This window comes from Pyrgilauda ruficollis, unplaced genomic scaffold, assembly GCF_017590135.1.
Source record: "Pyrgilauda ruficollis isolate IOZ18807 unplaced genomic scaffold, ASM1759013v1 scaffold67, whole genome shotgun sequence".
Classification (NCBI taxonomy): Eukaryota; Metazoa; Chordata; class Aves; order Passeriformes; family Passeridae; genus Pyrgilauda; species Pyrgilauda ruficollis.
Window position 1 is genome coordinate 1,318,523 of NW_024528488.1, and position 16,871 is coordinate 1,335,393.

A 16,871-nucleotide genomic window follows, 5' to 3' on the forward strand; every position below is an offset into this window, starting at 1 on the left:
TTAAAAATAAACACACCACCAAAGGGACTCTGGGGAGATTATGCAAGAGCAGGATGGGCTGGGTGATGCTCTCCTGTGCTCTGCTCCATCAGCTGAGCTGTCCTGGCTGGGAGGAGCAGCAGGATGTGGGACTGAAACATGGGATGCACTGCTCCCCTCCTCACTCCGTGGGCTCGGCTGTGCTGGGATTTCATGGCAGCGAGTCCCAGCAGAGCTGGGGGAGCTCTGGGAGGTCCCAGCAGGCTCCCAGCCCCAGCAGCCTGTGCTGTGTTGCAGCCACTGAGGCAGTGTGAGGTGCCTTCCCTCTGGGATCTCCAGGAGCAGAGCCATGCTCTCCCTTGGCTGGGCTCTGTGCAGCTCTGCTGGGTCCTGTCCTTCCCCCCAGCAGTGATTGCTTTGAACACCAGCTCTGTGTATCCTTCTTTGAAGCTGTTTTGGCTGCCTCCATTGTGGAAGGGCCGGTGAACACAGTGTGGGAAATGCTATTGTGGTTTTACAGGGCTTTTATGTTGTCTGAACAAAGGGCAGCTCTGTACAAGAACAATTTGAGCAAATGGCATCCACTCACCACATTTCTCCCTCCTCCCCTCACAGCCTGCTCCTATTCCTGCATCCTGCTCCTGTGGAGGAGGACAGAGTTTATGTAACACAGATTTGAAAGGGAACTACCCAGAGCTCTCATTTTTTTACTGTTACAACTCTACTGATGCAGTAATAAATGATCTAATAGAGAAACACTTTCCTGCCTTAAAGATTATTCATATTCCCAGAGACCATGGTGCTGGAAACTTTGAGGTCCTTGAAGTTTTCTAAGGAGATGGTGAATGATGATAGATTTATTTAGGGTTGTGAATGTGGCTCTTCACAAAGTGCTTTTTGGATTCGTGAGAAGCTCTGTGCTGAAAAGGATCTTGAAATCTTGTGGGCTTCCAGTGATTATTTATCCCTGAAAGAGGAGTGGACAGCTGAAAATGGTTTGAATGACCCTTTTGTGCACATTTCAGTCTCCATGGACCACTAAGCCCCTGATTTCTTCTTCAGGTTGGCCCATAAGAAGCCAGTAAGTGTTGATGTGTTGGGAATATTTAGCAAAATGTTACAGTAGTGGCTGATTTCACTCAACGGTGTTTAATCCTCGACTGCTTCACTGCAGGCTGGGGCTGAGGTGGAGCAGATGTTCTTGTCCAATTGTGCATCCTGGCTTGGGAAGTGAGCAGAGCCAGGAAAAATGCACCAGACTGGAGGCAGGGGCTCACCCACTCCCCACAGGTCGGTCCTGTCATGTGGAGCTGGAGCAAAGTCCCTCTGCAGGGACACAGCAGGGTCATGGCTCAGAGATTTAAACCCTGCAGTGGCCTGGGAGGAGTTGTAACCCCTGGCTCAGAGGTCACTCTGTAAATGTGCTTTGGGAAGCCATCCTAGGTGGTGTTCCTGGGCTTTTTTCCTCAGGATGTGCTGTGGATATAGGCTGTAAGAGGCATTCCCCTCCCCTTCCTCTCCTTTGGCTCGTGTGGATTTGCTCCAGAGGTGCTCCAGTAACAGGGTCAGACAGATCCCACCAGCTCCTGTGACAGGGAGTTGTTCCTGTTACTCCTTTTATTCTTTATTTTCCTGCTTACTTTGATGGGGACATTCATTTGATCTTGATAAAGGTGCCACAAAGGCATGGCTGGAAAAGAGAGTTGTAAAATCTGGAGTCAAACTCCTACTTTTGAGCACCTCCTTTTTATTCATGGAAAGCTCCCATGCGGCATTAATGACACCTTAAAGCCCTTTGGCTTTGGAAAGTGCAAGGGGAGAGGGAGGCAGTGGGGATTTTTGGCCAGATGGACCTTTCTGAGCTTTCCCAGCACTGGTGAGGACAGAGTTCAGCATCCTTGGCACATGCTGTCAGAGGTGGGGCCTTGCAGAGTCCCCTGAAACCCTTTTTTACTGTTTGTTGTTGTTGTCATTTTATTTTGGCAGCACCTCTGATGTAATTCTGTATTTCCAGTGGCCACATTCCATCCTGGAAATGCCACCAGACAGGAAGAGAAAGTAAAATCCTCCCAGCCCTTCAGCAGGAATGGTTTCATTCCTTTCCTCTGGCTTTGCTCACTGTTGTGAAGCACTCACCTGTTGTGCTGGGGTGCTGGAAGTGTCTTGAAGGAGCATCTCTAGAGGGAGGGTTTGTGACTGAATTCTTGGAGGTTTGCTGTGGAAACCTCTGGGGAGAATCCCTGGGAAGGCTGAGCTGGTCCTGGTGGTTCAGGGATCATACCCTCTGTTCTTAGGGTGCTTAAGCTGTGAATGGAGTTAGACAAAGCCTTGTCGCTTTGCCCTTTTTCTTTTCCTCATTAAATTCATTGGTTTGTGCTGCTGGGATGTGGAAGTGGCCCCTCCTCTCCATGCCCTGGAATTTCCCTTGGCCCATGGTGTTTGTTCGGCCAGTGCCTGGTGCCCAGCCCACACAACATCCAGGAGTTAATCTTCTCTTCTGCCCACTGAGAAAGTTTTTCCTCCACCCCACAAAGTGCTCTGCAGGCTCCTGTAAAGCAGCAATCATTATTTTCAGGTCTGTAGCTCCCAAATGCTCCTGGGCACTGCTGCACTCATGTTACCAGGTAAAAGCATTGAGGAATTTTCTCTTTGGGCTCTTTACTTTGGGCAAGCAACTGACAGGAATAATTGATTTTAAGAGGAAGTAGGACTTGCACCTGGCAGACAGGCAGTGTTCAGGGGATGTCACACTGAATGTTCTTGTCACCTGCTGCATTTCTTCTCACTGCTTCTGCTTTCTTATGGGTAGGACACTTTCCCAAATATCTAAGTTCTAATTTTTGTAAATTTACAAGGCTAAGATTTTGTGAATTCCTCTGGTGGGCACACATAACTTTATTTCCATCAACCTTCACCCTACAGAAACTGCTGTGTCTTGAAGAGTGTGCTTTAATATTTCACTATTCCTGTAGTGATTATTATTCTTAAATGCCATTCTTTGGTTTTGGTAATGGCCAAATCATAGATGGGATGAACATTAAGATGTGGGAAATGCAAACTTCTGCCTCAGCCAGTTAAACACAGAGTGAATTCTAGGGCATGATTCACCTGGCTGGAAGGTAAATTGCTGAAATAGCCGGGATGAATCACGCTCCAGATGTGTCTCTTTCTCTTCACTGGCTATCAGGGAGTCCAGATGACTCCCTCAGCTGCAGTGTGGGAGAATCTGACTTTATGGCAGAGAAGTTCTTTCCAAGGTCTTTGGCTGAATATCTGTGACCACCGCACTAAGGTCAGCCTTGAAGCTGAGAGACGTGAACTTTCTGGAGTGAAGAGCTCCTGTGTTGAATTCTCTGAGAAAATAATATTTCATGCTGACCTTTCTGCAGTTTGTCATCTCCTGCTGCTGCAGATGTCAGGTTCTGTCTCCATAATCCTGCCCTGAGAGAGCTGGACGGCTCCATGGATGCAGCAAGATGTCTTGCAAGATAAATTAAACTGCATCTTCTCATTTTAGGCCCTGACATTCTCTCAATGGGCTCAGCACGTGGGATGGCTGGAGCTCCAGTTCTCAACATCCTTTTGGAACAGGCTGAGCTGGATTTGTGTTCCAAAAGGGCAAGGCTTGCTTGCAGGATTCCTGGGATGTGGATCCCTTCCTTGAGCTGAGAGCAAGGGCCAGGGCTGGGCAGGACCAGGCACTGCTGGCACTGATGAGTGAGAGCCAAGGGCTTGGAGCCTGTCTCCTTGAGATCAAGAAGCACCTTGCAAAGCCCCCTCAGCTCCTGACATCCCCTGAAAGCATCTTCTAGACCTGTGTGTTAACAGCACAAAAAGGCCGAGGTGTCCCTCTGTGTCCCTCTGCAGTCCCTGCCTGCTCCTCAGAGCTGGGATTTGTGCCTCGGGCTCGGGAATGGATTTTTGCAAAGTAGGCTGGGAGGGTTTGAAGCACAGTCCCTCTGAAGTTTGGGCTCAGTGACGTTTCTGTGGCAGTTTGTGCCCAGAACTGGCTGTGTGTGAAGTGACAGCAGAGTCTCTGTCAGCTGAAGCAGAAGCAGCAGGAACACGGCTCCTGCGTAATAGCTCTGTTCCTGGTTCCTCATCAGTGCAAAAGGGACTAAAATACCCAATGGCATTAACAAAAGGAACAAGTGTCAGGCCAACCCGATTCATTTTTTGACAAGAAAACTGATTTTGCAGCCAAAGAGAACGTACTCTACAGCATTTGCTGAGAGGAGCTGAGTGCAGGATCCCTGTGAGCCACGGCTGGGAGGTGGCCGTGGGGAAAGGGGGACATGTGAGCTATTACTGGGAGATCTCTGTGACACTGCAATAAATATTTCATGCTGTTCCACAAATCTCTGGTAAGGTCCCTTTGGGAATAGTATTTGCAATTCTGGTCATCTGTGTTCCAGAAGAATGCAGGCAGGGTATGTGGAAGCCTGAAAGGGCTGGTGAAGTGCCTGGGGGAAGGAAAAGCTGGGGGCTGGAAGGGCAGAACTTCTTACCTGGAGGAAGGTACTTCCTTACCAGGAAACCATACCTGGACAGCATCCATAAATATGGCAGAGGGGAATCCCTGGTGAAGGAGAAGAGCTCAGTCCTGGCAGAAGAACAGATAAGTGGTTCAGCTCTGAAGTGTCATCCCCTCCAGATCTGTCCTGGGGATCTCTGTACTTTAAACTGATCCCTGTTTATGGGAGCATCCAGGAACCCTGACTGGAAGCAGAGCAAGGGTTGTGAGGAGGCACTGAAACCCCTCTGAGCATCCAGCTGTTGTACTGGGATCAGAAATCAGTTTCTATAATTGATACTTCTCCAGATGTGGCTCCCCTGCTTTGCTGAGCCCAGCTCTGGGGTGAGCTGGGAGTCCACCATCATCTGACTGTACATGCTGCTGGTTTGGGTGGGAACCTCTGGTGCTGTGCTCCCTCCAGCTGTGTCTCAAAAGCCCAGATGTGGGATGACCCCTCAGTGAAGCAGGAGGTGCCCTCAGCCACGAGTTCAGCCATCCCCCGAGGGCTTGTTGTGTGCCTTGGTTTTCTGCCTGGTGTCCCAGGACCTTGTGGGGCTCATGTGGACAATCCCCTGTAGGACACACAAAGGGGACAGGTTTCTTCTACAGCTGATTTTGAATTAGAAGGGACAATTTGTCAGAGTAGAAGTGGGAGGAGCACAGCTTTACTTTGCTGCCCACTGACTAGATCTGTCTGGGTTTTGAGGATGAAAGGCACTGCCAGGTTAAGCCTTGTAGGTCTTGCTGCTTTGTGTGACTGACTCCACAACTGCAGGGCTGGGACTGCAGCTCTGGCTGTCCCAAACCCAAGGAGATCAGATTTGTAAAGGAGAGCCAGTCCAAGGCAAATGGTAAATCAGGCCCTTTAATCTGTTGTCTGGATTGTCTGGATGACTTCAGTGTTCTCTGTTGATGCTGGGAACCTGGAGCTGTGCTGGAAGTTCTCCTTCAAGTTCTCCCTGTGCGGGCAGTGATTAACAGGGTTTGGGGATGCCAGACTTGCATTAAGAGCTTCCACACTTGCACACCCACAGCGAGGGGTTATTGTCTGTGTGCCTTGTGTTCCTCCCCCAGCTGAGGGGACACTGTGGCTCTCAGAGCCTCACCACAACAAGGTCTGGAATGGCTACAGGGTTGAGCTCCATCCCTGTGAGCTCAAACTGGGACTTGGAGGGAGCCCAAGAGCATGGTCAGGGGGTCTCAGTGGCAGAACTAATGAACCCAGGATGGCTCTGACAGACTGATTAGCACATGGGGAAAATCTGTGTTTGCTCAGCACAGAATACCTGCAGTGGGCAACACATAAACACAATTTATTGCTCAGTTAAAAACACACAGCTGCCAGTCAGAGGGCAGGGGGTGTGCTGGGCATGGCTGGATGGCTGGTGGTGTGGAAGGCACCAGTGCTGGGATGCTCCCTCCTGCCAGCACGGAGCAGGATTTTCATGGCTGTCACAGAGGAGACCTGGGCTGTGCTGGTGCACTTCTGAGGCTCCATGAGCTCCACAGGCAGAGATGTTCCTGAGGTCCTGTCACACACCAGGTTGGCCTCATCCAGTGTCCATGGTCCACAACCTGCTCCATGCAGCCTGTCCCCACAGCCAGGAGCTGCAGGATTGCCCTGGGCTGTGCTGCAGGCCAGGCCTGGGGCAGGTCAGCAGCGTGTCACAAGTGAGGGGTGTCAGTACATCACCAGCACTAAAACAGGCAGCCTCCAGTTTCAAAAGAAGCCTTCTAAATACATGCACTAACTTTGCTTGGATCTGCATGGAAAGCTTCCCCAGGCCTCTGACATTTCAACCAAAGTGAAGATTCCTCTGCGGGACACCATCACTTGTTTTTGCTGGTTTTGGGAAGTTCACAATGTGTCAATGGAATTGTCCCTGACAGATGTGCCTGTATGGAGTGTCAGGGGAGCTGCCAGGCCCTGGGGGACAGGGGACACGGCACCTGGAGCTTGCCTGGCACAGTTGGGAGCAGGATGGGGACAGTGGGAAGGGCAGGGTGGAGCTGCCATGGAGGTGTGGTTTGGCTGCGAGCTGTGCTGCTGTGCTGCTGTGCATGTGAGGGGCTGGGGCTGCAGGCATTCCCTGACTGTGCCTTTCTCTCCCCAAGCTGATCAGTGGTGGTTCCATTGTCAGTGCTGAGGCAGTATGGGATCACGTCACCATGGCCAACCGGGAGTTGGCGTTTAAAGCAGGAGACGTCATCAAGGTCCTGGATGCTTCCAACAAGGACTGGTGGTGGGGTCAGATCGACGATGAGGAAGGATGGTTTCCCGCCAGCTTCGTGAGGGTGAGTGACTTTCTGCTTTTTACTGCCCTAAGGAATCACTGCCCAAGCTCAGGACGTCAAGAACTAAGCTCTCGCTCAGTTTTTGCAGTGTTTGTTCTCACTGATGCTGATTCCTACTTCTTTGCCTGTTCTCTGTCCAAAAAATGGGCAGCAAAGAAGGTTTCTGCTTGCTGCTGCCTCCCCAGCACACAGTTCCCCTCTGGTGCAGCTCTTGTGTGTCCCCCAGATCTGGCCAGTGCCAAGAGGGAGAGATCCCTGACTGGAACTGGAGCTGGGCAGCCCAAAAAAGTTAATGCTGTTACTCTGGCCTGGGATAACAAATTGTGTTTGGTATTCTGGGATTTTAGTATTTTGGGATAACAAATTGTGTTTGGTATTTTGGGTATAGAAATTGTGTTTGGTATTTTGGGATTTTGGGATAACAAATTGTGTTTGGTATTTTGAGTCTGACCCTGCAGCCAATGGTGGCAACAAGTCTGGAAAATGGATTTGTGTCAGGTGTGATTGAGGTGAAAACCTTTTTGCAGAAACAGTCTCACCTGTGTCACTAACACATCTCCTCTGGGCTGCAGCTGGAAAGGCTGAACAGAACAATCTCATTTTGTTTGCTTAATTTAAACAGTGAAATATTCTGGGCCAGTTTAACCTCTCAGTGCACTGACCAGTGATGATTTCTTTGTGGTTCTGGGGAAAAGATTTAACAGCCCTTTGGTGTGGTGTCACAAAGAAATTGTCTACGGGAGGTTTAAGAATAATCTGGAAAACACTGTTAGGTTTATTTAAAACACACCAAAAAACCAAATGAACCAGTGTCTTTGGGGCCCCAGCCCATGGATCATGGTCTTGGCTGAGCTCCCCATTTCTCCCTACACATTTCAAAGGCTGGGAGGATGGTTTTAGAAACTGGGGAACAAAGGAGAATGGAATCAGTGAATCTCAGACAAATGTCTGGAACAAATCCTGGATCCTCATCCTTGGTGCTGAGGGTTACAACAGCCTGACCAGGCAGGTTTCTTGTCTGTTCTGTCCAGTATCCCAATGACAGCAATCCTTCCACCAGCTCTGCAAGAGGCTGGCTTGGCTGTTCCATCTGGGAATCACTTGTTGAGGGCAGGCAGGGAGCAGACACCTGCCCTTTCCCCTCCCAGAGGGGAGCAACGCCTGGCTCTGCTGCCTTAGTGAGAATTAATATTTAAAAACAACAGTTCTGGCCCATTTTGTCTGCAGGTCTTGAAGGGAGGCTGGAGGAAAAGATTTGCCCCTCAGGTTTCCAAAGCAGCTGAACAAGGAATGAAAGAACTGCGAGAAGAGCAGATGATCACTCACATCATGAGCAGGCTGCGTTTTTCTCTGTTGTACTTTGAGCCCTGCTTTTTTAAGATGATGCCAGAAAACTGCCTGATTTAGCCTGGGTGGTTCTAGTTTTACTTGCAAAATAATTGCTTTTCTTTATATCTGTATTTCTCTTCTGCAAGCACAGAAGGAAAAGAGAACAATATGTTGCATAGAATATGAATAGTATTCAAGTGAGGGATGTCAGACAGACCAGACAGGTATAAAGCCAAATAGGATTAATTTCAGGAAATTTCAGACTTCAGGCCTCTTGTAAGTACTAACGGGAGTGCAGGAGAAGATCACTGCACAGTTGGGTTCCTCTCAAAGTCCTTTGAATCACTTCTGAGGACAAAACTGGGCTGGGAACCCAGTTTGCAATGAGATGTCTGACGCTTCTTGCTCTCCAGCCAGATCATCTGAAAACCTTTGGCAAAGCATTTGGCACTCACAAAATCTCATAGCAGGGAACTTCACATTTGCAAGTGGAGAGGAAAACAGGAACCTGCTGATTCCCTTGGCCTCCTTTACATGACAGCCAGGGGTGGCAAACAAAAAGGCTCCTGAATTCCCTGCACACACAGCAATTGTTGTCTCCCTGCTCACACCTGCACTAATCGTCTTAGTAGCTTGGGACTTGGATAGAATGAAGGTGGGGAGAGGAAACCACAGAGGTTTGGGAGCTCAGAACCTTTCAAGAAACTGGATGGATAAAGCAATGGTTTTTTTTGGGGGGGAAGAGAAAGAACAGTGTAGGAGAAATAAAATTTGGAGCCAGCAGGGAATGGTGAATCAGCAGGGGCTGCTGCACTCAGAAAGGTCATGAAACCCCCAAGTCAGAAAGGTGGATAAGAACTCCAGAACTAAATTTAAGACCCAGCAACAAGCTGGGTTTAGACAGGTGAAGGTGTCTGTGGTGTATTTTAGCCTGTTCTGAGCACAGTGGACACCCACAGGGCGCAGCTGTGGTGGCTGCACGGTGTCTTTGAACATCCTGTCAACTTCCAGTGGTCTGACAGGTTGGGAGGAACAGCTGAGAAAAACCAGCAGGAATTTCAGACAAGATTTCACATTCTTGTGGTGGAAATGCCACTTTTTCCCCCTCTGTGGATGGCAGAGCCTTGGGCTGTCTGTACATTGTGGGCTACAGATGAGTTTTTGCATAACCAGCACATTGACCCTGGCTCAGAAAAACAGGCTCAGTGTTGGTAGGGAGGGATTTAGAGCACAGAATAACAGTCCAGGGCTGCCCATGGACCCATTGTTGTACCTTGAGGTCTCCTTCAGAAAGCACAGCAAGCCTCAAAACAAAGTTTGATTGCAGAGCTCCTCATCAAGGGTCCAAAATAGCCCAGGTGAGACACTCCAAACACAGGAAATCAAATGGCTTAATGTTTGGGCTCTGACATATTTCCACTGCAAGAGAAATAAAAAGAGTAAAGCTTATGGATGCTGTGCAATGGGATCTCTCCTCAGAGACATGGCAGAGTGCCCCTGTCCTGGGCAGAGAGGGGGATTTATTCCCGTGTAAAGCTCTCCTTAGTCTCTTTGGATACCAGACTGAGCTTGCAGAATATATTTCTTCTCACCTCAGCAATGCTGAGTCTCCCTTCCTTATGTTACTAAGCCAAGGTAAAGAGCAAAACTGGGGCTGAGGAGCTTTTACTGCAGCTTCTTATAGTGCCTGGTGACTGAAGAAGGTAAGAAGTGGTCCTGCCAAGGAGCAAGGAGGGGCTGTAAAATCCTCATGGTCTCCTCTTCCAGGAGAAGGTGCAGGGGTGGAGAAGTGCAGGGGTGGCAGTGCTCCATGTTCTCTCTCACCACTGCCTTGGTTCCCCCAAGTGTTGTAATTTTAGATTGATTTTCCTGCTGAAAAGCTGCCTTTGACCCACTTTATTTTCTGCTGCTAAAGGAGAAGTGCTGGATAAATTGGAGTGAGCTTTTAAGGTGCTGTGGAGAAGGAGACTCTGAGCCCAGAGCCTGGTCCCAGTGCCTGGCAGCTCGTGCCTTTGCTGGGCAGGTGGGTTTAGCTTTTAGCTCTGCCTGCTCTGTATTGCAGGTGTAATTCCCCATTTTGCTGCCCCATCTGCTTCTTTTTGCCTATAAAATCTGATTGTATCTTGTTGAGCTCATCACTCACCTGCTTTCCCCCACTGCAGCCCTTGCATTAGCATTCCCTCAGAGCCAGGGGCATCAGATTTCCAAAGAAAGAGGATGGAGCTGCAGTCAGAGCCTTCTAAAGGAGATTTGATTCTGCTGTGGCAAATCCAGCTTACAAATAGCTGTGCTGGAGGTAGGGCCCAGCATGGGCAGCACTGCTGGGCTCAGGCTGAGCTGCAGAGTTTGGGGGTTCCTAAAGGCAAGGAGCATTTCAGCACCCCAGGGCTCCCTGTGCCATCTGCAGCCAGACAGGTCCCCCAAAAGGTCACACGCACTGGCACTGTGCCCTTTCTTGGACAAGCTGGTCTGGAGGGGCAAAACCAGAGTTTTGAGGCCTTTCTTTGAGTCAGGCACACCAGGCAGGAATCTCCACAGCCCCTTCAGGCACAAACCTGCAGAGCCCCTTCCCTGGGCCTGCCCTTCCTCAGCCTGGCAGGGCTCTGCAGTGAGCTCTGCCCTTGTGAATATCCAGTGGAAGCAGGTTCATCATCCAGCTGGCTGCTAAAATGTTTGCTTTGTTTTGGTTTCTGATCATGATGAGGTGATCGGGCCTTGGTGCCTGTTGAAGGAAAAAGTCCTCTCCATCCAGTGCCTGCACTGAGCAGGGTAAATCTGCAATAATTGCAGGTCACTGGTGGTTTTATGCACCGCCTGGGTAGAGCTGCAAGCTGATAAATTGTATTGATAGAAATTTTATGTCATAGAATCACAGACTGGTTTGGGCTGGGAGGGACCTTAAAGCCCATCCCGTGCCACCCCTGCCATGGCAGGGACACCTTCCACTGTCCCAGGGTGCTCCAGGCCCCAATGTCCAGTAGTTTTTACTGATTTCCTTTAATTAATTCTTGATACAAAGTGCTCAAAATGGCTCTCAGGGCTTGGTGGTTTGCTCCTGGGTGTTTTTCATGGCCTGGGGGAAGCCCTCCCAGTGCTTATTTTACAGCCCCTGATGTTTTCCATTGCAGAGGTGTTTAATGAGACCCTGCATTTACTGTTGTGTGGTTCCCTAGAAATCTCCACAGGGATGGCAGCCACCCCTCCTGAGCTGGGAGTGATGGGATGAAACTGGGAGAAAACAAGAGTTCTGAAGTTTATTTTCTGAAATGGAGATATTTGGTCTGAGAGGGAGGGGCAGCTGTGCCTTTGTGTCTCTTTGGAGAGATGGGGAGCAGACAGACCTTTTTCCAGGAGTGTGATCTCAGCTGTTCCCCACAGGAAGGAGGGAAATTCAGGTATTTTTGGGTGCCCCATGTGTGTGGAACAGAGGGATCACCCTGTTAGAGGTGCTGGGTTAAAACAGGAGCATTTGCAGCTTTGTCCAAATCACTCATTTTGACATTTCAGAAGTTTTGGGCAAGGCCAGCATTTCCCCAGTGTGGCTGTGCCACGTCGCTGTCACCTGCATCTCCATCACTGTCAGTGAGGCACAAGGATCCAGCCTGGGCTGGTGGCACTGGGACAGAGGGCACAGTTAACCCTTGAAGTGCCACCTTCCCTTGACCCAGCATGGCCCAGCTCCTCTCCAGTGCTGAGAGTTGGAGATGCAAACCCAACCCGAGGTCTGTGTCACCAGAGTGCTGCTCATGGGTCTGGTGATGCATTTCAGCCCATACTTCAACAGGTTTTTCATTATTATCCCTGGGTTTGGGTGAGGAAACCTCCTCCAGCTGCAGGGACTGGCCCAAGGTCAGTGCCAGAGCTGCCACTGCACCTCAGTTTGTATTAGTCATGGTCCCAACTTCAAATGATGCCCTGGAAGAAGGATCCTTGCTGGAATTTCAGAGAACTTCAGAGGTTTAGATGGAAACAGGAGTGTTTGAACAACACAGTGGGATTTATCCTTCCAGCAGCAGAGGCTGGAGAGCACAGGGTGGAAACACCTTCAGCTTCCTCTGGAGCTGATAAAATTGTTGCATTTGTTTTTAATTTAAGGCAGAAGTCATCTAAACTAGAACTGTATTTTTTTCCCTTTGGGAACATGAATCCTAGCAGGAAGGAGCAAAAATTTCATTAAGCAGGAAAGCAGGACTCCTGAGATTCACAGATGAGGAAGGAGGGAGTGTTCCTGCTGTGCACAAAAGGCAGCCTGAATTTGAGGAATCATGGAAGTTTGTAAGTTTGCTATCTGCCTTGCAGTTCAAAGCCTTTAGGATTCATGACTCAGGCTTACACACATATGCCTTGTAATGATTAGATCTTTCTGGCTTTTTTTCAAGTGAAAATCAAATTTTTTCTCCTGATCACCTGACTCCAGGAGGTAGAGCTTTAAAAATGTGCTCTGCTGTCAGACTGGCAGGAATGTCAGCAAACTTGGTAACAGGCTGTTCCCATTGGGTTTGGGAAGGCTGCAAAATCCCTTTCTGTAGGAGAAGAAAAGCAGGGTGGGAAGTTATTTTAAACTTCAGCCAGCAGGGTTTAATCCCCACACTGGTGCTGCTGGATTTTCCACATCTGTTTGTTGGAATGCCAGTGAAGCTGCCACCAGGACATGCTCCTTGCAGGACTCCCTGGGCCATTCTGTCCTTCCCAGGAGCCATTTTCCCTTCTCAGGGTTTTCCCAGCACTGAAATTGGTGGCACTGGTGTCAGTAGTTGGCCCCGAGGTCCCTTACCCCAACAGGGACATTGCTCAGCAGCAGCACTTCTTTTATTTATTTATTTAATTTTTATTTATTCATTATTTATTTTTCATCATAAACCACTGCTCGTGTTCATGGGGTGTTGCTCTGCCTCAGTGGACCCCAGACCTGTTCCGGAGGAGGGTGGGTTTGCTGAAAGAGAGACTTTTCTAGCCAGCTTTTGGGTTGTTTTTCTGAACAAGAGACATTTGTTTCAGTGTGCCAGGAGAGGTTTTCCATGCTGGATCCCACTGTGTTTGGTGGGGTTGGATCACCAGCTCCCTACTTACCCTCACAGTGACCCAGGGCTCAGCCAGGCTTCGTGGTGCTGATAGAAATCCTACAAAACCTCTTTTTGATCCCCCAGATTTGCAGCATCATTAACATCCTGCTAAAGAAGAGATGGGTTTGGATTTTTTGGTGGGTTTTTTTGGTTTTTTTTTTGGGTTTTTTTTTTTTTTTTCCTTGGCCTTTACAACTCCCTGTGGGAGGGCAGAACGTGGGAGCTGCGAGAGGTGATTTAGCAGAACAGCTGCTGGTTGGGAATGCAGGGAGGGAGCAGGGGCAGGTTTGGAGGTTTTTTACTTTCCTAATTTACAGGAATGCTGCCCTTTACAATCTGTGCAAAGCCCAGTTTAAACTGAATAATGGGGAAGCAGGAAACACTATTAACATTGAAAGGAAGCCTGAAGATCAGGTTAATGATGCTGCCTGGTTTGCTTGTACTCTGTGTGTGGACAGTTCCACTGCTCACAGGAAAATCTATTTTTAGTTTGAAAGTCCCCAGGATTTGGGGACTTCAAACACTGAGAAGAGAAGCTGCTTCATTTCCATCACAGCTGAGGTGGTCTGTGAAAGACAGGGGTATTTCTGTCAGCTCTAAGCTTTATTTAATGTTTGTTTACAAACTACCTTTAGCCCAATTTGAGTCAATCAGAGTTATTTTAAGCAGGTTTTGTGGGAAAAGGTAACAGAAGGAGCCCTTGATCCGTCTGGTGTGTGCAGAGCACAGGCTGGTTCAGACACACAGGGGAGAGGTGGAATTTGCAATTTCTATGGATGTTTTTTATTTGATATTGGAAGGAAGCTTCAGTGTGCTGAGAGCACACTTTTTCACTGCTTTTGGTAATTTTCAGTGCCCAGTGCACCTGTCCAAAGCTGCCCTCAGCCCCCAGGTTTAGGGGACTTGCTCAGGGGTGTCCATTCTGTGTGCTTTGGGGATGCCATGGTTTGGGGATCCCAGTGCTGAGATGTGGGATTTGCCTGAGCCAGGAAGGCTGTCCCCGTGAGCTGATGAGGAAAGCTGCTGAGAAATGGAATCAGGGCTCCTTCAGACCCCTGGCCTGGGAGGTTACAGCGCTCCAGAAACACAGCCCAGAGCTGATGTGCACTTCAGAGATCTCTGAACCAGCCACATCTCCACCTGGAATCAGTCCTCGGGGAAGGGCTTACCCCTGCTCCCAGAGGATCTTGCGTTCAGAGGGACCCCAGCTGCGGGTGGCAGGAGCTGGGACAATGTGCTTGCCACCAGCACTGCAGTTTTCCTCAGGCTGCCCTGTCTCACTCGTGTCTGTCTCAGTCAGGAGCTCTTGGCAGCATTCATTCATTCATTCAGGGGGATTTTACATTTGGGGTCAAAGCAGCCAGCCCTGGCAATCCCCAGGAGATGGGGAGTGTGTGGGGAGCATTTGGGGCTGGCTGCACCAGTATGGAACTGGGCACTGTGGGCTGGGAGCTCTGTGCACAGCCCATGGGCCGAGGAAGGGAGGATCCAACATCTCCCAGAGCCGTGCAGCCCTGAGCCAGCCCGCTGAGCTGTGCTGGAATAATCCCTGTGCCGTGCCTCTGTCCTGCAGCTATGGGTGAACCAGGAGGATGGGGTGGAGGAGGGAACCAGCGAGGTGCAGAACGGCCACCTGGACCCCAGCGCCGACTGCCTGTGCCTGGGCAGGACTGTGCAGAACCGCGACCAGATGAGAGCCAACGTCATCAACGAGATCATGAGCACCGAGCGCCACTACATCAAACACCTCAAGGACATCTGTGAGGTACCTGGGCTGGGAGCAGGACATGGGGGCTGGGAACAGGACATGGGGGCTAGGAGCAGGACATGGGGGCTGGGAACAGGACATGGGGGCTCACCTGGGTCTGTTCCTACTGCATCAAACACCTCAAGGACATCTGTGAGGTACCTGGGCTGGGAGCAGGACATGGGGGCTGGGAACAGGACATGGGGGCTGGCCTGGCTCTGTTCCTACTGCATCAAACACCTCAGGACATCTGTGAGGTACCTGGGGCTGGCTCACCTGGGGGCTGGCCTGTCTCTGTCCCCGCTACATCAAACACCTCAGGACATCTGTGGGGTACCTGGGGCTGGCACACCTGCCCATGGTGGGGGACTGGCAAGGGCTGAGCCTGGGTTTGTCCCTGGGTGATTTGGGAACAAGCTGAAGTGTGTGAGGACTGTGTCTAATGGAGGAGCAGCATCTGTCAATATGTATTGACAGTTCTGAGAATTTCCTGCTGGATCTGATAATTCCTTTAGTTTGTATTAACCAAAAGTGCAATTTCCTGACCTTTATTCCATAGCTCTTTGACTAAAACATGATGAGGTTGAGATCCTTCAAGCAGCCCTCTTAATTAAAAACCAATGCCATCTACTTTTGAACTTGTGATTGAGGAAATTAGGTTGTAATTAAACCAATCAGTTACCCATGTCATCTGTGCCTTTCATGTCGGGTTCACAATTTTCCCTGGCTCAGGATGGCCCCCGTTTACCTTTTTTATGGCGAGACTGAGGGCAAAACGTTTCCACCCTGGGAAATGAAGAAGGGACCCAGAAAGCAATGGACTTTAGTGACTGACCCCACAAATTCCCAACTTGGTTCTTGTTCATTAGGTTACAATTAACCTCTGCAACCCCCTAAGTTCAGGATTAGTGCCCTGAGCTGAGCCCAAAGTGCAGAGCCTGTGGTGCTGGGAAGGGGAGCACGTGGCTGTGCCAGAGAGGTTGAGCACTGTGTGTAGAGGTGTCCTTATCACTGAGAGGCAGAAGTTTGTTAGCCCTGAAATCAAAGTCTGGGGATAGCTTTCAGCTCATCTTTCGCAATGTTTAGGATTTAGTGAGCCTGTGCCCAGTCAGTGTGGTGAAGTCCCTTGGGAATTGTGCTTAGAGTAATGTCTTCCTCCCTTCATCCTTGCTGCTTTTCTCCCAGCAAGGCAGAGCAGCCATCCAAAAAGCATCTATGACACTTTTCAAATATGGAAGAGCCTTGGGATTTCAATTTGGAAACAAATGAGCTTAATTTCAATGTGCTATTTTGGTCAGAGAGATTTGCATTGGAGAAGGGAAGACTGCAGACACTTCTCCACATGTTGTTTCTTTTCCTTTCTTTTCAATCGAAAATAAACCTTAACTTACATCTCCAGCCATGTCACCATGTTTCTGCCAATTGGGATTCTCAGGAGGTGCAGACAGGTTCAGCTGCAGTGGGGGAACACTGATTTACTGCCCCTAATGATGTATCCCAGACAGGAGAGATCCAGAAAGCTCTCTCTTGGCTCTGTGTGATGCAGGCTGGGATTGAGGGGATAAATCTTACCTGCAGGTAGAGCACCAGGAAATTATTCAGCTAAGCAGGGAGGAGGACTGAAATGGGCATTCTCATCTGTGCAATGATGGGCTGTGCCTTGCTGGAGAGAGGCTCATTATGCTCAGTTTAATCCCAGCAATCCCTTTGCTGGGGGGGCTGGCACAGTGGGATGTGAGTGGGGCTGGACTGGGAGAGCTGGGGCTGGACTGGGAGAGCTGGGCTGAACTGGGATAGATGGGGCTGAACTGGGAGAGCTGGGCTGAGCGGGGAGAGCTGGGCTGGACTGACTGGGAGAGCTGGGCTGGACTGGGCTCCCCATTCCCCTGGTGGGGTGGGCAGGGTTGTTGTTTGTGCCACAGCATGAGCAGACAGCCCCTGA

General features: G+C 49.8%; 1 protein-coding gene across 1 annotated transcript in view; it reads left to right on the forward strand.

Moving 5' to 3' along the window:
* ARHGEF9 (Cdc42 guanine nucleotide exchange factor 9) overlaps positions 1-16,871 on the forward strand; it is a 190,038-nt gene that overhangs the window by 126,110 nt on the left and 47,057 nt on the right. The window contains exons 5-6 of the mRNA XM_041484784.1: positions 6,611-6,790; positions 14,756-14,947. Coding sequence (XP_041340718.1) covers positions 6,611-6,790; positions 14,756-14,947 — 372 coding nt within the window. The remainder of the gene's footprint in view (positions 1-6,610; positions 6,791-14,755; positions 14,948-16,871) is intronic.